Source organism: Anabrus simplex, chromosome 11 (genome assembly GCF_040414725.1).
Source record: "Anabrus simplex isolate iqAnaSimp1 chromosome 11, ASM4041472v1, whole genome shotgun sequence".
Taxonomy (NCBI): domain Eukaryota; kingdom Metazoa; phylum Arthropoda; class Insecta; order Orthoptera; family Tettigoniidae; genus Anabrus; species Anabrus simplex.
The window spans coordinates 31,821,793-31,845,444 of NC_090275.1; the positions used below are offsets into that span (position 1 = coordinate 31,821,793).

The 23,652-nt window shown below is 39.1% G+C and overlaps 1 protein-coding gene across 1 annotated transcript in view; it reads right to left on the reverse strand.

Annotated features, from left to right (window-relative positions):
* The window catches only part of LOC136883111 (nuclear factor related to kappa-B-binding protein), a 161,413-nt gene that overhangs the window by 126,462 nt on the left and 11,299 nt on the right, over positions 1 to 23,652 (reverse strand). Inside the window, exons 3-7 of the mRNA XM_068229596.1 lie at positions 14,919 to 15,112; positions 12,453 to 12,697; positions 12,125 to 12,348; positions 11,171 to 11,230; positions 3,154 to 3,293 (exon numbers count right to left, since the gene is read on the reverse strand). Of these exons, the coding sequence (XP_068085697.1) occupies positions 3,154 to 3,293; positions 11,171 to 11,230; positions 12,125 to 12,348; positions 12,453 to 12,697; positions 14,919 to 15,112 (863 nt within the window). The remainder of the gene's footprint in view (positions 1 to 3,153; positions 3,294 to 11,170; positions 11,231 to 12,124; positions 12,349 to 12,452; positions 12,698 to 14,918; positions 15,113 to 23,652) is intronic.

The window sequence follows — 23,652 nt, forward strand, 5'->3', positions numbered from 1 at the left end:
AATTGATTCACAATTAAGTATTTATTTATTTTCCACCTAGTCGATACAATGATTGCTTAAGGCAATTTTTAATGGTTAAAAGTGGTACATGTTTTGTATATTATCAACATCTTCAGCCACATAACACAGTTTAGATGAAAAATATATAAATTGACAAAGTAATGACATTAATGTTGTCAATCTTATGTTAATTTTAAGGACACTTCCTCTAAAGCATTACTTTGTCAATTTATATATTTTTCATCTAAACTGTGTTATGTGGCTGAAGATGTTGATAATATACGAAACATGTACCAATTTTAACCATTAAAAATTGCCTTAAGCAATCATTGAATCGACTAGGTGGAAAATAAATAAATACTTAATTGTGAATCTATTGAAGTAAGATACGGATCATGAAGCTGATTTTATTTAATGCTTTAACTCATTTGTATTAGTGGAGTCCCGAACCACCACTGATGTTTTAAACAGACTATAATAATAACTGCACCCATGTGGTCAAGACATCTATTGAATAAGTATGGCAGCTCCACATTGGGTATACCATTGCCGTAAGTCTTGCTGACAGGTGGCATGAAAGGTGTGCCCCCTTGCCCCTCTCCTACTATGTGACAACACGTAGGCGCAGCCCCTCTCACCTGAGTCTTCCCCTAGCCTACACCTTCTCTTCTGCTTTAGTCTGCTCAAAAGGTGGCCCGAAGAATAACACAATTTAAAAACATCAGAAACAAATACCATGGTGCAACATCTTTGGTCTAACAAGTGACTGTTGCTCAACTTGAAAGTCTGCAGATTACAAGATGATGCATGGTCAGTGCAACAAATCCTCTTGGCCATTATTCTTGGCCTTCTAGACCAGGACTGCTGTCTAAATATTACACAGTTCAACTGTTCTCATGTAGGCTGAGTGTGTCTTGAACTAGCCCTCATATTCAGGTAAAAATCCATGACCTGGCTGGGAATCTAGGAATGTAGGGCCACCATGACATAATTCATGCCCTCATATAATTACACATATCAACTTACATTCAACAAAAAGAAGAATAATTTTTAGCACACAGAGGCACTCATTATTTTGAATCAATCAATCAATCAATCAATCAATCAATCAATCAATCAATCAATCAATCAATCAATCAATCAATCAATCAATCAATCAATCAATCCAATCAAAAGAGGTTCAATGTAGAAACAGGATTTCAACAAGGAAGTGTATTATCCCCTCTATCTTCATCACAGTCACGGATGAAATCCACAAGAGTGTACGGCAAAAAATGGGAAGCAAAGAGACAAAGGTATTGCTCTTTGCAGATGACATAGTAATATGGGGAGATGAAATGGAAGTACAAGAACAAGTTACTGTATGGAATCGGGAGATAGACAATATGGAATGAAAATAAGTGTGAAGAAGAGTGTTGTGTGTGTCCTCCGCATCGCAAGCTCTGCGCCTACAAGCTCCGCAACCCGCCGCAGCACCGAAGTTTCTAGCAGCTACGAGGTGTCTTCATTGCGCCTGGCACGCTCACCGATGACGTCAGCCAGCGATATATAAGGAGCTTCGTTCCGAGCCTCTCCAGGACAACCCCAATGTTCGACGACCAGACCACACCGCAAGTCAAACACGGAGGCATTCCTCTTAAAAACGTGTTTTGAACAGGTGGACAAATTGCTGGCCGTGAGGTTTCACCTCTGAACATAGCTTCATTATCCTGATCCCCGTAGCCACGTCGAACCTCGAGTATAGCATTCTGCTACTCCCTTTCGTCCTCACCAGTGCTCCGACGTCCACCTTAGCATTCTGCTATTTGAATAAATTAATGCAAGTTCCTTGCAAGTATAAACCTAGTACCAGCATTCTGCCTCTCTCTACAAGTTACGCTTGTAATTTCACAGAAGACAGTTTTCGACTATCAGGACCATTTATTAGTGAAACAGACTATCTCCTCAGGATAGAACTAAGTGTATATAGAACTCTCGTATTGTATAATTGTACATATGCAACAGACATTCAATTTAAGATTTAATTTCAACATTAACTGCGTGCATTCAAACAAGTTTCAAGAAGAATTCAGTTTTATTTCTTATGTATATTGTATCAAATCATTGAAACAATAAACTTTATGTTGTGTCACTGTATAGCAAGTTCCTTGTATACAACAAAGAGTATGACAGTAGTGATGACAGGAGGTAATAAAGAAAGAAGACGGGATATTGAAGTAAATGGAAGAACAGTAGAAGTTGCAGAAAATGGGAAAATAAACAAAGAAATTGGAAAGAGATTCCAACAAGCCAATAGGTTTTACTAATGTGTAAGAGATACAGTGTGGAACAGGGACGTCCCAGAGAAATGCAAGAAAATTCTGTACTCAATGTATTACACACCAATTTTGACATGTGGTGGGCACATATGCAACAACAAAACACGATGAAAGCAGAATCTAAGCAGCCAAGATTAAATTCCTTAGAGGAATAATGGGGAAGACACGAAGGGATAAAATCAGAAACCTACGAGGTGTGTTTTTTAAGTACGGGCCGTTTGAAAATAAGTACACAATGAAAGACAATTTTCAAACATCACATTCATTTGCAGATTCTACAAACTTTACTCTATTTTTCAACATAGTCGGCAAGTTTGTTTAAACACTTATCATATGTTACAACTAAGTTTTGAATACCCTCTTCATATAAACATGCCACCTGCTCCAATAATCAAGAGTTGATCTTGCGCTGGGACAGAGTCTGTTTGGCCTTTCACCTTTACAGGTGAATGTATGTGCCCCCATTCCATGCTCTGTTGCTTCGATTCGGGTGTGATATGCGAAACCCGTGTTTCGTCTCCCATTATGATCTGACTCAACATGTCGTCACCTTCTTCAGCATAACGAGTCAAAAACATCATCGAAAACTCAATTTTTTTTGTGTGTGTTTAGGGAGCCAACGGGAGCACAGTTGCCTAAAGTTCAGGTTTTTAGAAACAATTCTGTCAAGCACTGACCTAGACACGTCAGAAAAGGCTTTTGAGAGAGTTGTTATTGTGAAGCGTCTGTCCTCACAAATCTCTGCTTCAAGTGAAGCCACCAAATTGTCCGTGATCAGAGATGGGTGACCTCATCATGGACAATGTCACGGTCATCTTTGAAGTCTTGTACCCACATATGCACTTTGTCTTCACTCATAGCACTAGCAACGTACACCTTACAAATCTGTTGGTGAATGTCCGCAACAGACAGGTTCCTTGCCGACATAAACCGCATCACTGACCGAATCTCACATGGGGCGGGCAAGTCGATAATCTTGAACATTTGAGCAAACACAGAACAGAACTGTACAGGTTAGCAACAGAGCTGCAACTGAGCACCGTTGTTCCTGAGGCATGCCGGCACATGACATATGCGCTTGTTGCTACGCGCATGCAAACTACTAGTGTCTACAACAAAAAGGCCCTTACTTAAAAAACACGCCTCATAGAAATCAGAGAGAGAATTGGATTCCCTAAAGTGCAAGACAAGATAGAGACAAGTAAGCTGAAATGGTATGAACACATGATGGGAATGGAAGAGGATAGAGTTCCACAGTGAGTATTTATGGAGAAAACAATAGGAGGAAGATAAAGGGGAGGCCCAGGGAAAGGTGGATGAATACGGTGAAGTAGAGTATAGAGAAGAGAGAAGTAAAAGTAGAAGAAATATTGGAGAAAGGAAGGGAGTGGCAGAGAGATAGAAAACTGTGGACGTCCTTGATTAAAAACCCGACCCTGAAAATTGGAGACAGGAAATGAAGGAGAAGAAGAAGAAGAAGAAGAAGAAGAAACACCTATCACTGGGCGAGTTGGCTATGCGATTAGGGCCGCGCAGCTGTGAGCTTGCATCCAGGAGATAGTCGGTTTGAACTCCACTGTCAGCAGCCCTGAAGATGTTTTTTTGTGGTTTCCATTTTCTCATCAGGTAAATGCTGGGGCTGTACCTTAATTAAGGCCATGGACACTTTGTTTCTACTGCTAGGACTTTCCTATCCCATTGTTGCCATAAGACCAATCTGTGCTGATGCAACGTAAAGCCAATTGTAAAGAAAAGAAGAAACATCCTTCAAACTGTGGGTCCTTCCAATTGAAAGGTATCGTAGTGTCACTGCTATACTCTCTTTGAATCTGTATTCAAAACCTACCTTTCAGTTACTATTTGTTTCCATGCGTTCAAATCAACAATCAATCAGCACTGATCTGTATTTGGGGCTGTCATAGAGGTGGCAGATTCCCTATCAAAATTTCAAGGAAGTTGGATATTCTTTTGAGCATCTCCCTTGGTAAAATTTCTAATTCCATTTCCTTCTTCTCCAATTTATCCCCTTGAATTCCAAATTTCTCTTCGTTCTATGACCTGTCCTTAAAACATTTAAAAAATAAATAATTTGTTTTACGTTGCATCGAGACGGATAGTTTGTATGGTGATGATGGGATACGGAAGGCTAGGAGTGCAAAGGAAGTGGCCGTGGCCTTAATTAAGGTAGAGACAGCCCCAGCATTTGCCTGGTGTGAAAATGGGAAACCATGGAATCAGTAAAAATTTTGAAGTGTACAGACAAATTTATACTGATGACTAAAATTAAGGAGTAAAAATTAAGTGGGAATAATTTCTGCAACTGGGTTAATCAATGAAAAGTCTTGTATAGAAAAAGGAGTACATACCTTGCACTACTGGTACGTTTCGTCCGAGCCTTTGGAGTAATGATGGGTGTCGCTGTTCTTGTTCTAGGTACAGGACTTGGTGCTTGAACATCCATCTCATTCTGTTCCAAGTCATGATCAATTCCATCTTCTTCCTCTGAATCACCGGTTTCCGAGCCCTCCGAGCTCTCATCTCGTAGAGGCTGTACATAATCATAAGTAACACACCAAATCTTTATTAAAAAAATCCACACACACCACCACTTCATGAATCATTGCAGTTTAGATGTGATGTTGCTAGTGACATATTTACATTTCCACTGATCGTTAACAGGTTTGTGTGCATTAGCCCTTAGCACTCCTTTTTTTTTTTCTGAACACTCCTGCCTCTCCAGCTCCATTTAAGAATCTGCTTGCAGAGGGATAAGAGACAGCACAAACATATGGACAGCATATTTATCAAAATCAAATACCGTATAATCCTGAATACCACCCACATTTTTTCCTCCAAAATACTGGTTCTAAATCTTGGGTGCAGGTCGTATTTAAGCCGTTCATTCTCGTAAATATTTACTACGTTTACATGGAGTATTGAAATATATTTGAATACGGTTACCGTACTCAATATACCACATGTAAACGGGCATTCAGGTCTTATTGTGTTTTAGTTGCGTTCTAGCAAACAAGATCGATTTTTTCTCAATATGGTTACAGTGGCATGTAAACGCAAAATATAAGGTGATGAAATACAGTAAATCAAAGAATATGGGTAAATATGCGGTAAATATGAAAGCGCTGCTGCGGATGCTCGATTGTCATTTGTTTCACAAGTGTTGCTGGCATGCTGGGTGCGCAAATAGCTGATCTCGCGGGATATCGTACTTTGCGAGAGTCGAGACTGTTGGTCACGGAAGTCTACCTCGCTCACATTCGAGTTCTGTATCTGTCCGATTAAAGTACTGTCTCGATAGTAAGTGATGGATTCAAAACGGTGTCTGCAGTCATTTACTGTTAAAAATTAAATAATTGAAAAAGAGGTTCAACCTATTCAATACATAAGAGAAAAAAATGTAGTGATTACATTCTTATTTAATAATAATTAGAAATGGGACCGGTTTCAACCCTAGTCTAGGTCATCGTCAGCCGTTCAAAACATAAAAAACATGAAAAACAATGCATATGAAAAAGAAAAAGATTAAGTGAACTCTGGATCGGTATAAGATGAAATATAAATTGATGATGGAGGTAGAAATTGTGAGTCACTTAAAAGAAAAACAGTACATGATATTATGAATGGTAGTACGGCACACGCAATGATAGGTAAAGTCTCACAATGTTTATGAATAGTGGAGAACGGTCAAATGGGTCAGTTTTTACACTCTGTCAGATACAAAGTCACAACACTATCGAACAAAATATGAAGATCCATAAATATGTTGAAGTCGCAGACGAATAGATTTATAGAAGCAAACTGTCATGCGCATGACCTTGAAAGTGCCGCGCTGATCACCGGGAACTGGCAGTTTGCTTCCCTCCATGGGAATTTAGAATTACCATTTGCAGCTATCGAGCTCGGTAGGTCCCATTTCTAACTACTATTAAATAAGAATGTAATCACTACATTTCTTTCTCTTATGTATTGAATAGGTTGAACCTCTTTTTCAATTATTTAATTTTTAACGTTAATACTTTCAATACGGAACAATGAAAATTTTTTTATCTTTAAGTCATTTACAGTGCGTGAGAAACTTAAAGTTGTAAGCGAAGCTGAAATATATGGAAATCGTGTCGTTGGCAGAAAGTACGATATTGATGAATTGTGTATTCGTGATTGGGGGAAGAAGAAGGAAAAACTTCTAAAAAGTAACAGCGATCGCAGAGCGTTCCGCAGGCGGAGTGCAGTGTTTCCAGAAATTGAAGAACGACTCCACAAATTTGTGACAGAAAATCGTGAGTTAGGACATGGTGTTTCTATTGAAATGTGTCTATTGAAAGCACTAGAGATCTCTAAAAGAACTCAAAACACAGGGTTTTACTGCAAGCCGCGGATGGATCCAAAACTTTTATCGGAGAAAGGGATTGTGCATTCGGAGACATACGTCTATTTCACAATATCTCCCTGGGGTGTATGAAGAAAAATTAATGGCCTTTCAGCGTCACATTATTCATCTGAGGAAGCAAATTCTTATTTGCCGTCGCAAATTGGGAATGCTGACCAGACATCTGTCTATTATGAAATGCCGTTGGAAAATACCGTTCCTTCCACAAGGGATGACAAATAACATTTTCAGGGCTAGGAAAAATGTGATCGTACTAAGTGGTAATTGCATGTTATAATTCTCATATTTTGGTCCGTATTGAAATGTACAATTAAGTAAAATAAATAATATAGTTTAATTATTCCACCTATCAATACATAAAAAGAGATGTTAATAAAGAATTAAATCTGTAAATAAAATTATAGGGACATGTTTTGCCCTTTAATTAAGGGCATCTTCAGCCCAATCTCAATCTGAAAGTTAATTAATCAAGTACCTGATAGTAATTAAATTACATATGAATATGAAGATGATGTTGGAAATGTGTTTCAAATGGTGAGCGAAATGGTTGACAATAGTTTTGAAATTCTTAAAATGAAACCTTAATAAAGTCTAATATACAAACGGTCATAAATTTATGAATGTCCTTGTTTAAAAATTGGTAATAAATTGTATACTGGTAGTTTTTTAAGACCATAAATTTTGTAAAGAGACGTTTCCATTGCTCACTTCAAGTTTGTTTGTTGAAACAAGTAAAGCGGGGCCTTTTGATGGTTGAGGGTGTTAGAGAAAATTTATCGGGTATTAAACAGTTCAAACGTCAGCATAAAAATTGTTAGACTGTTGAAATTCTCATGTGAAGAGATGAAACTGCAGTCTTCTAGAAGCACGAGTGAAGAAGAGTGCTTGATGGTAAGTAGCTGTGTTAAATACGAAGTCTCTTTATTAATGTTGAAATTGGTTGACGTAAAGAAGAGTTGGAGAGAAAAACGTTGTGTGTAATTTCATTTATTTTCAATAGGAATAGTGTTAAATAGTTGCTATGGTAGCGTTGAAATGACTGATGTTTAAGTTACTAGTGTTACAGAGGATGTGAGATTAATGGAGGAGAGGCTCGAAGCGGTGTGCCAGGTTTATATGCTATTGGCCGTGGCGGGTAGCGGGAAATGAGTTCAATTCTTAGAACAATATACAGAAAAATGATATCATCAGTATCAAGTGGATTTCAAGTAAAAGTTAGGACCAGTCTATAGTCAATCTTTTGTGAGGAGATAAATTAGCCTTCCTCTTGAATTACGATGCGGGAACGAGGGAAAGTGTGAGAGTAAACATCCATAATTATAAAGTTCTATACGAACTCAGTTAATTTCGTTAAAAGGTGTCCTGTAAAGGGTTTAAGAAATCAAATTGTAGCATTAATAGACTGGCGAAGCTAAGAAATTTTTTTTTTGGAAAAATTCTGTAATAGAGGAAGAGTGTTGTGGGAACAGTTAATACTGCTACAAGGCATTCAGCAAAGGATTGAGAGTGTAGGAAATCAAATTAAATCTTAAACGGCTCTAAATTAGAATAAAGCTGAGGGATTTTTTTTTTTCCCCTTAAGAATTGAACTCATTTCCCGCTACCTGCCATGGCCAATAGCATATAAACCTGGCACACCGCTTCGAGCCTCTCCTCCATTAATCTCACATCATCTGAAACACTAGTAACTTAAACATCAGTCATTTCAATGCTACCATAGCAACTATTTAACACTATTCCTATTGAAAATAAATGAAATTACACACAACGTTTTTCTCTCCAACTCTTCTTTACATCAACCAATTTCAACATTAATAAAGAGACTTCATATTTAACACAGCTACTTACCATCAAGCACTCTTCTTCACTTGTGCTTCTAGAAGACTGCAGTTTCATCTCTTCACATGAGAGTTTCAACAGTCTAACAATTTTTATGCTGACGTTTGAACTGTTTAATACCCGATAAATTTTCTCTAACGCCCTCAACCATCAAAAGGCCCCGCTTTACTTGTTTCAACATAACAATTTATTTCAAACCTCACTTGAAGTGAGCAACGGAAACGTCTCTTGTAAGGCAGACCCTCTGATGAGAGTGGGCGGCATCTGCCATGTGTAGGTAACTGCGTGGTATTGTGGAGGAGGATAGTGTTATGTGTGGTGTGCGAGTTGCAGGGATGTTGGGGACAGAACAAACACCCAGCCCCCAGGCCACTGGAATTAACCAATTAAGGTTAAAATCCCCGACCCAGCCGGGAATCGAACCCGGGACCCTCTGAACCGAAGGCCAGTACGCTGACCATTCAGCCAACAAGTCTGACAACTTTTTTCAGTGAAGATGGCTCAAATGAGCCAAAACATGTTTGATAATTATTACTCCATCTAAAGATGGAGATATGTATTGAATAGGACAAATTAAATTCCTTTGTAAAGCACCTTAGTTCGTAAGAATCATTGTGGAAGGAACCAATGTTTATCGTCAGAACTTGAGACTTAGATCGATGCATGCACAGCAGGCAGGCTTACCCCTCGAACCCCTTACCGCGCGACTTCTTGTTATATGAACACAGTAGACAGGGAAGGAGAAACAAAAGATGAGAGGAAGAGTCCATCTGTGAGATAGCAATACGTGAAAATTTGAAATTTGTTCTAATTCTCAGGAGTGGCACAAAGTGACTAGTCACCCACAACTGACCAAAAGGGTACCATATTGGCCTGAATAGCACATGATGGTTTTTATGTTAAAATGTAGCTATTAAAACAGAAGTCTTCTAGTCTAACATTAAAAAAGACTCATTTTCATGAAGGTGTACTTATGCTTGCTTGATGATGCTTTTTGTTTAAAGGGGCCTAACATCTAAGGTTATCGGCCTGAAGGTCTACTTATATCATTCTCCAACTGTACTGGTTTGCGGAGTGGCAATCACCAGAAGCCAAGCTCAAGAACATGAATAAATTGAAATTTCTTGTTCAATGGTAAAAAAGATTCCCACCCTCCAGTTTGTAGCTTGTGATTTGTGGAGGGCAGAATCTGCTACTTCATGATTTGAGCATCTTTGCCACTTCAGTTAAATAAAGGAGAAATTTATATAAAACTTTCGAGTGTGGGTTTTATGTGAGGCAAACTGTACCAAGAACGTACAAGCTGTAAAAACATTTGGTGTTTCTGATTGTATAACATTGACAGCAGAAAGACAATGAAAGTTTAAGAATGCTGACACATCAAGAAAAGCATTCAGAGGAACAAAGGCAGGAAGATTTAACGAAATTGATAAGACGTGTTACTGAATTTGTGCAGAAGAAACAAAACAGGAGTAATCCAATAAGTCATGAATGTATTACGATGTAGGCTCTGGAGTGGTCCACGAGTGAATTATTCTGGTAAATGTATTAAGGCAAGCCTCGGTGGCACAAACAAAAAAATGTGACATTCAGGACTGTGTTAACAACATTGAAATGCTATTGCACAATGCCTACTGGCAAATTACTCCAAAATAAATTGGTCGCTTATCAACATCACATTATAAAAAACTGCGGGAAGCCCACAAAATGTTCTTAGATTTCTTTCAGGACTTATTAAATTATCTTTGTTACAGGATAGCTTATACAATCTTAAGTCTTAAAATCAGCAAAACCAAGACATTTCCGTTAGTTTCCAAGATCAGCTTGTAGAAAATATACCTGGTATCTATACTGACGAATGGTCTGGTAGCAGCAGCACTTACTTACATCTTCAGGCAACAGAAATGAAGTTCCTCTGTTCTTGTCTACAAAAGACAGGATAAAATAAGGATTGTGGATATCCAACAGCAGCTTGGATTGGAAAGAAGCTTGCTGGAGATCCTAGAAGTGAGGAGACTGCAATGGTATGGTCACATGAAAAGGAAGGATCCCCACAGGATTCCTCGCGTATATTTTGATAGCAGTGTTCCAGGGAAGAGACCAAGAGGAAGACCTTGTGATATCTGGGAGAAGTAGATTTTCAAGGACCTTGAAATCAGAGATGTAAACAGGCGTCACATATATGAACAACATCTGCAGATGGACAGGACAAACTGCAGGAGGCTCGTACACATCCGCACCCGGCTTGCTGGAGCGAACAAATGATGATGATGATGGGAGAGCTTCAATATGTTGTATACATTTGTTATTTAATATTTCTTGTAAATATCTTCCAAAATTTCAAGGTCATCCATCTTATATTCAGGCCAATATGGTAATCTGCATTGCAACCTTTGCTTTAGTTTTAAAGCAATGCTCTGATACATACCTGTGGACTGGCAACACTAATTCTTCTCATCTGCGATGATAACGTTGGTGTATTAGGTTTGCTGTTTAATATTGGCTCCTGTTTGATCCTCTTCTTGATGGAGACAGGCTTGCTGAGGGGTTCACTGCTCAAAATGGCGTGTTGATTATTACGACTGATAGGAGCTAGTTTCTTGCTCACCTGGGCACGCGCTTCAACGTCTTGCATAGTGACGCCCACAGTATTCAGGACAGGGTGCGTCTGTTCAAAGTAACATGCAACATTCAAATACATGAGAGACTTTCCAAGTGGCAAGTAATGTAATGGAACAAACAAGTGTCAAATCAAATCATATATGAAAAGACAGGAAAGAAGAAAACAAAACACCAACCCCACATTATAGGATAAACACAATGACAGATTAGTATGAACATCTTCAAGATTTGAGCGTCTTCGTTACTTCACTTCACTTCACTAAATACTTGCGTTTGGGAGATAGTGGGTTTGAACCCCACTGTCGGCAGCCCTGAAGATGGTTTACCATGGCTTCCCACTTTCACACCAGGCAAATGCTGGGGCTCTACTTTAATTAAGGCCACAGCCACTTCCTTCCCACTCTAGCACTTTCCCATCCCATTATCACCATAAAACCTTTGTGTCAGTGCGACGTAAGCCAGCTTGTAAAATGCAAAAACAAACTAGATTTCTGCCTTTTGTGTTATTAACTACACAATTTATAACAAAAGCCTTACTTACCAGGAGGCTATTGTACACATCACAGATCACTATGAAAAGGAACTTATGGCACTGTTGTCATCGATCATTAATGTGTGAAATGTAATCCTTACACTTTTTTGATGAATTGTTGGGAACTGGAGGGGATCTTATACGCGAGCTTTAGTTTAAATTTTTTTTAAAATTTGTCATTAAAATTCAGGGGAGTTTAATATGTGAGGGGGTTTAATACGGAAATAAATGTGGTATGCATTCCTTTTCATGTTCCTGTCTCTCTATATATGACTTGATTTGACATTTGCTTGTTTGTTTCCATTTCTTATCATGTAAATCACTACTTTTAATCATGACTGATCTTTCAGTAATCTTTCTTTTACATACTCAGTAGCTTAGGGCACTTCAATACATTGTAGTACTCACATCACCATCCAAGCGCCGTTTCCTGTGCCGAAGTAGCAGGTTCCGATATATCTCCTCGGTGATCTCGTACGGATTGTGTGTGTTGGTTACGTTCGATTCCAAGTCAATTCCGGAGGGTTTCAGTGCCATTGTTGAAGTCACTTGTTTCAAGTTCGGACTTAATGAGCTCTCCAGTATCGCAAGGTGCCGCTTGGTTTTTTTGTTTAACCTTTGTGGTGGACCCTCTGTAAAAGAAAAGAGTTTCATTCAATTAATACTTTGCTTCCAGGATTACCAAGGAGGAAGGTTTGAAGAATGTTGTTTCGGAGAGAGCTTGTAGAATACCAACCTGGATAGTTGTCGTCTTCTGAACTGTGTTCTTCTTCTTGTACTTCCTGTCTGATGGCAGCAAGCTCCTCAAAGTATCGACGACGGGCTCGCAACTCTGCCTGTGGGGCACGGGTGGCAGGGTTGGGTATGCGCTCCATTTTTACTAGAGTGCCTGGCTGCTGGTTATATGCTGTCTCTAGCAGCCTTTGACGAGACAGCAGTATCTCTTTCGTTAACCGGTAATAATATTTTCTTTGTTGATGCCTAAATGGTAAAAAGAGAAATATTTAAACAGCACAGCAGAGATATCTATAGGAAGAGATACAAATGTATATAACCTCTAAGTTTTCCAGTTTAACTGCAAGATTAATAAATACTAAAAGTAACTAAAAAAGAAAATTTATCGGTCTACTGTTTACATCAGATCCTATTATTCAGGCCTAAATTGACTAATTTATGGCATATAAAAGATGCTATGAAATTAATAGCACTGAATTTTGTCTTGTTTCCATTGACTGGAAGCTGCTGCCCTCTTAAGTTCCTGTCACGGAGGGATGACATGGTTTCGCCACTCCAGCCCCCCAAGGAGTTGAGGTAGTCGAGGGAAGGCCATTGGGTGGTGAAACATCCCTCAATCCGAATGCAGCAGGGTGCAGCACCTCCCAACTAGCCAGCATGAGGGGGAAGCAGGTAGCCATGCCAAGTCAATCCCAGAGAGAGTGAGTGAAAGCTAGTGGACCTCGCTACAGCTGGGTAAAAATTGAGACCTTATCACAAGATTTTTCTAATGCTATAAGTAAGTGAAAATTAATGGAATCTTACTTGTAATCTATCTCAGAAGAGAGATGTGTTTATTGCGATGTCCAGGAACGCACAGTCCCACCCCCAGAAGTACATTTACTTTTATAACCTAATGAAGAGCAGTAAACGCCATTTTCACTGCTGAAGTAGCTACTTGCATTGCTATTGGCCAATGTAAAGTGGCATGTGACATCATTCCCATCAATTATGATAATGAGATTCTGTTACCAACCTCGGCAGAATAAAAGCACAATTAAACCTGGGGGCTTATGCCCCAGACCCCCTTTGCCTGTCCCTGTATCACTGGTCTTATCCACCTCCTATCCTAACCTACCATACAGCAAGAACAGTCCAGACCAATGGTGTTTCCACAGGAAACTAGAGGCCTGAGGCTGCTACGTGGCTCTACCCTGGGGGCTTATGTCCCTAGACCCCCTTTGCTTGTCCATATATGACTGCTCTTGTCTAGGCCCTATCCTAACCGTCCGCATGGCAAGAAACTTGTCCAGGCCCTACCCTAAACGTCCGCACAGCAAGAAAAAAACAGGCTCTAAAAACAATAATCACCACCACCACCCGTTAGTTCCTCAAGCACCACCCATTTGTTCCTAAGTAGAGAAGTTGGCAGCACATTACACTGCTTAACAACGTCCTCTCCAAGAAGGTCATGAGAAGTAAACAAATGACAGTCATTCCGCGTGTACGTCTGTGTTGTGAAAGTCTTGTCTTGAGGGGGAAAGTATTGATACACAGACTTGGAATGACATGTCAGAAGAAAACAAGACAAGAAAGGGTGTTCGGCAAGGTTGCTATCTCCTGTCCTTGCAGTTTAATACCTGGAAGAGATAATGCAAAAACATCTGGATAGAAAAAGAGGACTATGCATTTGCAGAAAGAGAGTATTAGATTTATTGATGACTTGGTGGATGCTATTAGTTGAAGTGAATGTACTCTAAATGAAATGTTAGAAGATCTGAAAGAAGCTTATGAGGAGTACAGGATGAAGATTAATAGGAAGGAAACAAAGTGAATGGTGACTGGAAGGAGAAGGAAGAGGACTAGAATGAAGATAGGCTATAAAATAACTGAATGAACAAGTGCTAGCTTTCACGTATCTTGGCAGTGTAATAACTGAAGACCTAAAATGCCACCTTGAGGTAAAAACCCGCATCACTGGTGCTAAGGAACCTACAATAGGAAAAGTAAATTCTTGCATGAGAAGCTGGATAAAGGACTGAGGGAAAGACTTGCCCAAGAGCTATATTGGACAGAGACAGGGGCATGAAAGGAGACTGGAAGCATATGAGATGTGGGTATGGCACAGAATGGAAAATATAAGCTGGGTAGACAGAGTGAGAAATGCAGACGTGGAGGTGAAGAAACAAGACAACTGCTGCAAGTTATAAGAAAAAAGGATGAGATGAGACTGTCTGTTAGTAAATGTTCTTGAAGCATTGGTAAACAGAAAGAGAGGAAGAGGATGGAAAACATATTGTATGGTGGACAGTTTAAAGACAGAAGGAAGCAACGACAAAATGAAGAAGGTAGCAGTGGACAGGAGTGCGTGGAGGGTTACCGGTACCATGTGAAGACCTGCCTCAGGGTAGAACATTTATTATTAAATTAGGAAACATAATTGACAAAAACACACCTGCAAGTGTGGTGGGACAAAATGCTGACTTACTTATAATCACGAACAAGAGCCTTCCTCATGAGAAACCTCATTCTAGCTATCTCTGGTCTGTGGTAACCATTCTTCAGTTGTGTCTGGAAGTCTGTTAATGGAGCCCCAAACCTCATGTTTTCTCGGTTGAATAACATCTTTAGTGTGTGGTCCTTCTCTTTATTGTCATTCTCAGGAAATGTGGGCAGAAAATTCTGGAACATAGTAAATTTGTACAAAAACAAATCTTCAATTTATAAAACAATCTTTCTAAAAATGAAGCAGTACAGAAGATTTAGAAGGTGAAAACAAAAGTCTGATAATTTTGTTGTTTTGCTCCTTAAATCAACAATCAGAAAGATGAAAATAAAACTACTCATATTCATAGGACTACAAAAACTACAGCTGACACTCTACTGTATACCACTAAGTTTAAAGTGTTCTACCAGAATTAATATCACATAGAATATTTTTGCATTAGTTACTGGTCGCACTCATGACTTCATTTCCATACAAATTTCATGTTCATGAGCATTGTTTCCCCCTGTTTTCGTGTTATTTATTCATCACATTTGATAATGTCAGTTTCAGAGCAACATGAAAATTTCAAATTTTGTGTTTTGTTACACACATTTCCTTCAGACATATTAAAAATGCTTAAGAAGCTTATGGTGAAGTAGTAATGAAAAATAAAATAAAATAAAAACTCACAGGTTTAAAGCCTACCAGTCATAAACAAGTTTATGAAGGCTATACCAGTACCAATATATAAAATATTACGACCATCTGGTGGTGGTTACTATTTTAATAGAAAGTGCAACTAGGCAACCATCTTCTATTAACACTAATCAGAGAAAAAAAAACTGAAGGGGTCTGACACTTCAAAAAATGAAGGTATCGGCCAAGGACCATGAAGGGTGTGAAAATGAGACTCCCTAGGCCTCTTAACCTAATATTGTTGGAGTCAGAAAAGAACAAGGGCTGACCAAGGGAGATCGGATAGGATAGATGAAAGTAAGGAGCCTGGCACAAGTAAGTGGGAGCAATGTCTAGACTAAGCTAAGGGCCCCGTGGTTGCCAATCCACACTCCTAAGTTAAGAGCCCCTGGGGCTCCCTTTAGTCAAGGCACCTCTTACGACAGGCAGGGGATACTGTGGGTGTTATTCTATCGCTCCCATCCACAGTGAGTGGTGACCATCTGTGATTAAATCATTTGCCAATAAATAGTGTGCAGTGTATGTTACTTGTGTTATAAGTATAATGTCATACGTGAAATGTTGACCTTCAACTGAGACAAACTAAGCAAACTTTTAACGAGTGCATGATCTTGTGAGGTGACAAGGACTAAAGACAGTTGCCTCAGGGACGCAGTGAGAATGAAATGATTTGTCCCTTCAGATGCAATTTCAGCTACAAAAAGCTGATTTATTTTCAACTGCAAGATGCACCTGCACAACAGTGTTTGTGTTTTCATGTTTGCCTTTGCCTCCTTTCCTATTGCTCCCTTATCCATACTGACCAGTCATTATGCTTTTCTATTACACAGAGTTCGACTCCATGGCTAAGTGGTCAGACTGCTGGCCTCTGGTCACAGGGGTCCAGGGTTCGATTCCCGACAGGGTCGGGAAATTTAACCATAATTGGTTAATTCTCCTGGGATGGGAACTGGGTGTATGTGCTATCTTTATCATCATTTCATCCTCATCACGACGCACAGGTCGCCTACGGGCGTCAAATCAAAAGACCTGCACCAGGCCTCTCCGGAGGACACACAGCATTTAATTATACAGAGGGGCCCAGAAAAATGTAGACACTCTTTGATAGTTAATATCTTTGGAACAGAATGACATATTGTTGCAATTCTTGCATGGTAGAGTAGTCCATATTGGTGCACGTTTTCTAGCAGATGACAGTGCAGCAATGAATGCAGTACGACTGTCGTTTGAGCAACGCAAGGTCGTATTGAAGTGGCACTGGAAGTAAGAAAACATGATGGAGGTATAACAGCAATGGCATAATGTGTATAGAACTCAGCCACCAACAAGTACAACAATTTATCGTATTAGGGATAAATTTGAAGTCGACGGTACTGTTCTGGATATGCATAAGAAAAGGTCTGGCCAACCAAAAATATCAACAAGTCCAGCTTCCAGTTCTGCTGTGTTGCAACATTTCACTAGGTCACCACAAAAATCTCTGAATCAGGGTGCACGTGAAAGCGAGGTAAACCAATCAACCGAACAATGATTTCTGAAGGCTGCAAAGTGGAAAGCATACATCCCAAGATCGCTGCACGCTATGAATTAGGACGACCCGGGTCGAAGGATGGGAGTACTGCGAGTGGTTTGAAGGCATACTTTGCGAGGATGAACGGTTTGCAGGGATGGTTATCTGGTCTGACGAGGCGCAATTCAAACCGACCCGGTACTGTAAACCGCCACAAATGCGTGTACTGGGCTCCTGAAAATCCTCACATTCACGTGGACAACACGTTAATCTACCCGGTGTTAATGTGTGGTGTAGTCTGTCATTGCATGGTTTGATTGGCCCATTCTTCTTTGAAGGTACCATAACTGGTGAGGTGTATCTTCATATGCTGCAAACATCGATTTTATCTTCCATCTGAGAGGTGTTTGGAAATGAAAGATTTTACCTACAACAAGATGGTGCTCCACCTCATTACCACAGAGATGTCAGAGCCTACTTGGATGAAAATCTACCTGGACGATGGATAGGTCGAACAGGAGCTGTTGAGTACCTACCATAGTCTCCAGACTTTACACCTCTTGACTTCTACCTATGGCAGACCTTGAAAAATGAAGTTTATCGACAGAAGCCAGCTACACAGAATGAGCTATGAGAAACCATTGAGGTGTCCTGTGCGGCTATCACACCGGCAACACAGACAGCCGTAGTTCGGTCAGCAGTTCAGCGGCATCGACGTTGTTTGGCTGCTAATGGGGACACTTTGAACACACAAAATAACCTTCCCCCATGCAAGAATCGTAACGGTATGTCATTTTATTCCATTAATATTGACTATCAAAGAGTGTTTACATTTTTCTGGACCCCCTGTATGTTCTTTTTCATGTTCCATCTTTCTATACATGGCCTGATCTGTCTTTTGTTTGTTCCTTTCCATTACATATATTGATCCACAGGGTACTGCTAAATCAGGAAGGCAAACATCAGGACTATTGAAGAAATATCAGTAGATGCAAAACAAGCTCATCAGGAGCTTAGAAGAACTAGGAGATATTCTCGATCTTCTTTTTCTTTTCTTTCTTTATTTTTTTTTTTTGCTAGTTGCTTTACGTCGCATCGACACAGATAGGTCTTATGGCGACGATGGGACAGGGAAGGGCTAGGAGTGGGAAGGAAGTGGCCGTAGCCTTAATTAAGGTACAGACCCAGCATTTGCCTGGTGTGAAACTGGGAAATCAGGGAAAACCATTTTCAGGGCTGCCGACAGTGGGGTTCGAACCTACTATCTCCCGAATACTGCTTCTTTTTCTTTTCTTATTGTGCCGTGTCCATATTGTAATCTTATTATGTATGAATAAATTAACTGAAATAAATAAAAATAAAATACATTAATAAAAATAATTAATTGAAATGTCCATAGTATGAGCGCCAGAGTTCACCAGAATGGATCCCTCGAATTTTGATAGAGCATGATAATTCTCTCTCTCCCAGGACGTGTACATAAAGCTGCGTACTGGTACATCTTCTTCAGGCCTTACCTAACCTTTCACCAACATACAATACCAAGCCGCCACAAGTGATACAATACCACGTGCCTAAGCACTCCATAGTTGTAGGTTAGTACCATACTTCACATTCCACAAACATTGTAAGATCACGTTCCACCAAAGACACATCTCCTCTTCCTACCAAACTTTGAAGTCCAGTCTCCTCCAGCAAGGTCTGAAGTCCAGTCCTCCGCTGTTTTCACACATGCCTACATATACTTCAGCTTCCCTCTAATATTTCATGATACGTCTAGATTGATGTTGGCCATCCAATCACGAGTGGAAGATCCTCTTGTCATTCCAAGACCATTCCCTGAACCACTTCCGGATCCCAAGACAATAAAAACATCAACAGACTCTGGGCTGTTCCACATGACTCTTAAAGTTTTAGAGTTGTAAATAGCACTGTTTTCCCATCCGTTTGTACAAAACAAATGACTCATATCAGATATGGAGACCTTCCAGCTTAAAATATTAAGAATAAATATACAAATGAAATAATAATAATGCGAATAATGACAATAATATCTCCTACTTCTGAATACAATGTGAGGGTGTGATATATGTACTATCAAAGGAAAAAATGTATGTATCCTCCTATTCAATATATAACATAATTCCATCATTACATGGAGTAATAAAATCGAAACATTTTGACTCATTTGAGCCATCTTCAGTGAAAGAGGGGGTGGAGGGCGGGTAAAGTTATCACAGTATTAAACGCTGGCGATCATGCTGCCTATCGTAAGTTTGTTGATGGCAGCCTAAAACAGCTGTTCACCTGACATCACAAACCACTGTGGCAAGTTGCGCAGTCAAGATGTTTGTGGTCTCCCAGGTCCTATCTTCCCTTGTAAGATAGGATTCAGCAGAATGCGAGTTTCCAGGTGCCTTATTATGAGACCAAAGTACTAAGGCTTCTGAACTTCTGCTGCCTTTCATAACCCCTGGAGCTCCACCTAATTCTGGATATGTTCAGCCCAACTGATATGGAACATTTGGCAGTAAGCCGACACCTCAAAAGTGGTCAACTTCTACACTGATCACAGAAAAAGATGTAAAAGACTTAACAACTAACCATTCGTACTGACAAGGACAACAAAAGATCATAACTACAGAGGAATAATATAATGGAAAAGTTTGTTTGATTCGTCATCTGATTTTGATGGGATAATTCCAAGTTTAATCTAGTATACACATCCGATATTTTGATCTAAGATGTATGTGCCTGAGGTTCTTTGTAGACATGTATGCCTGTGTTAGTAACTGGATGCTTAGTGACACCAAGTATTTGGTCTTTTTAGATTTTAGATACCTCTCACAGGCATCCAGTGCATGATTTGTTAGCAGCTGCAGATCTTTGAGATTATTGGCAATAAACAAAGCATCACCTGCATAGCTAAAATTGGTAAGACCATTGCTGTTTACAATTATCCCTTCTTGGGTGTCTGCTAGTGTTTTTCTGGAGATTTACTCAGAATAGATGTTAAAGATTGTTGGAGAAGGAATGTACCCTTGTTGAATTCGTTACTGAATATCAATATCTTCTGTCAGCTGATCATCCACTCTGATGTTCCCCTTCTGGTTCCAGTAGAGTTCAGCCTTAAAAAATTTCAATGTGAAATTCGGTATAAAACGACTTATAATGGCAATTCACAACTGTATTCATGCTTTTCTTTTGAGACAGCTTTTCATGATATGTTGCGATTGCTTTACAAACATATTATAATTCAGAACACTTGAGTTTGTAAACATTAGCAAAATCAGTTCTACATCTAACGTCATGTTTATCGTGATCTCCATGAATATCTGCTCATCAGTAATGACGACAACCCAAGGACTGCCAAATTAGTATACGGAATATATCTGTCAAAGAGAAGTATAATAATGATGTTATTTGCTTTACGTCCCACTAATTAGTTTTACGTTTTTGGAGATGCCGAGGTGCCAGAATTTAGTCCTGCAGAAGTTCTTTCACGTGCCAGTAAATCTACAGACACGAGGCTGATGTATTTGAGCACCTTCAAATATCACCGGACTGAGCCAGGATCGAACCTGCCAAGTTGGGATCAGAAGGCTAGCACCTCAACTGTCTGAGCCACTCATCCTGGCCAAAGAGAAGTCATATCATCATTCTCACAGATACATGTTTGTTCAAAACAATGTTAGGAGGATTCATTAGGATATTACGGAAGCAGGATGTTGAGTCCCATGTATTTTATGTCTACCATCATTAGGACTCCAAGAGAATATAAGATATTTTGCTGAGAAGATAGTTAATGCCTTTCATTGTTAGTAATTATTGCTGCTCTTCCAATACAAACATTCTGTTGTTAGCACATGGCCAAATAAATCTGTTAATTGGTATAATTTGATATTTGTAGTTCAAGTCTTCAGCATAGTTTTGAGAAAATTTATTGCTAATTATTTTAACCGTAAAGGTCAACAATCTTAGGTCTGTATTGACTTAACATTAATTTATTTAAACACCTTATTCCACCTTGTCAATATTATTAATATTTTGTTGTTATTAAAAGCCATACATATTTAGAAAAACTTAAAACTGTTCTCTTCTTCAGCAGCGTAAAGTTACCATTGGTTACAGTTTAAGTTTCTCAAAATATGTGTGGTTTTTAATGACAACAAACTGTTAGTGGTACTGACAAGGTGGAATAAGGTGTTTAAATAAATTAATGAATAATTAAAATTTATTATGTCTCTATTTCAGAAGTTTTCCCTTGTACGGTGCTTTTGATATTCCAGCAATTAAGGACAGTTTTAATTTCTGTTAATGCGTGTATAGCAATAATAATAATCTGTCTAGTATCATGTATTTAGCTTTAACGTCAGTTCTATTATTGCATTTTATCTGTTACAATTAGGAGATGACTAAAGTGCTGTTTAGAATTATAGTAACTTGATGGCAGTTTTCATTTCTATTACAGCATAGTAGGTTTAATAATAATAACACCCGTGTGGGGATTTACCGGTTACCTCCATCGGGTGCGTACCATTGGAATTGGGAAAGCTCTCTGGCTCTGCCGCCAGCAGAGTCAGAGGGTAGTAGGGAAATAAAATACCACCGTGAAAAACATCTTGAGGCAACCTCTAGGGCTAACAACCCTAGTTGTAAAAGGATAGGTACCCGTCCAAAGCAAAGTCAAGTCAAAAAGCATGATGGCACAACATTTCAAGAAACATACCCCAGGGGGTAAATCTTCGGATAAATCCCTCGTCATGAACGCCATGGCGCACGAGTCTCGTTCGGATTCTGGGGGAGACTCGACATCATGCAAGAGAAGAGTCGAGCGTCTCGGTGTACCCCGAAGAGTCAAAAACTCAGGCCAAAGTCTAAAACCTTTCTAGCAACTTTCAACATAAATTCACTTACACAAACTGGCAAGCTGAAAACCCTCACCAAAGCTCTTCACGAAAATCAGATATCCATAATGGCCCTACAGGAAACAAGCTACCCAGATGAAGAGATTTTTTTAATCCGAAGGCTACCGATTTTTCAAGAGCAAAGCGCAAAGAGGAATCCTCAATGGAGCTGTGATGCTTGGAACCTCGTTTGCTGTTAGAACCAAGATCCTTAAATCGGTTGCAAATTTCGAACCTGTGAATGACAGATTGTCTATACTCACAATTAAATGCGCAAACAAAACCTACGCCCTAGTTAACGCACATGCTTCTACAAACGATAAGAACAAGTCTGATCCAGATAATTTCTGGGACCTACTGGATGAAAAATTAAACAAAATCCCCAAACACCATGTCAAGCTTCTTTTGGGTGACTTCAATGCCCAACTAGGTCGTGAACAGAAGTACAAGAAAGTTATAGGAAATTACCCTGCTCACAAAAGAACCAATCCCAATGGCAAAAGACTGGTGTCCATTTGCTAAAATCACAACCTGCAGGTCATGTCGACCCACTTTCGCCATCTACCCAGAAAGCAAATGACTTGGCGTTCTCCCGTCCAAGCTCTCGGAGAGTTCCAAATTAAAAGAAATAAGTTTCATAATGATAGATCCGTATTGAACTGTGATTACAATAGAGTAAAATAATATATTATTATTGGTCCACCTTTTCAATACAAAATGAAAATTACATAGGGACTAGTTTCGACCTAGTAATAGGTCATCATCAGCCTGAAGTAAATTAAAGCATAAATATCGAAGAAAAACATAAACAATGTAAACACAAGTACAGTCTTTTTAAAGGTACATACCATGTGGGAATTTGAGTAGACATATATTTAAAATAATAACTCTTCCAATTGACGAAGCACTGAGCGGAAGTTATGTAAAGTTCGGTGCGCTGTATATTATAAAAGACCACTGTGCACTAAATGATGTAATAAAGAAGAAGAGTAGGTTGAATGCTGGCTTCTTCTTAGCTGTTGTATATTCGAAGAAGATTACGTCGTATTTTATAAGGTATTGAAAGACGTCAAAATACATGGATGTTGGAAAGGCTCTTCATTTTTTGGAACAAGGCAATTGTTGCGCGAGGAGGCTTAGGAAACCAGAGAAGTGCTATATTATGTTAAAAAATAGAGATCCTTAAAAAAGTTCCATGCGTCGTATAAATTGTGGAAATGGAAATTGAAAAAACTTGGTTCTTAAGCGATAATGTTGTTCATTCAGAGATCAATTGAAAATAAAGAATCGTAACATTGTCTTCTCAAGATGTTTATAAAGTATAATTAATAGACGATGCGAAGTATGATACTAGGAGAAAGCTCTTCTGCTTCTGGAATCTTGAAGGACGATGGATGTTTCACGAGGTGGAATAACATATATGGAGTTAAATAAAGGTGGATATAAATTCGCAGTTCAATGCGGACCATAAATTTGATTCTGAATAAAAGACAGTAAGATATTTTTTTTTTGTTTTTTTTTTAGCTGAAGAGAGAAACGGAGGTAGGTAAGGATCAAAGGAAAATTTTAGAGGAGGTGAAGGAAGGAAAATAAAGGTATGAGTTTTTTTTTTTTAGCTGAA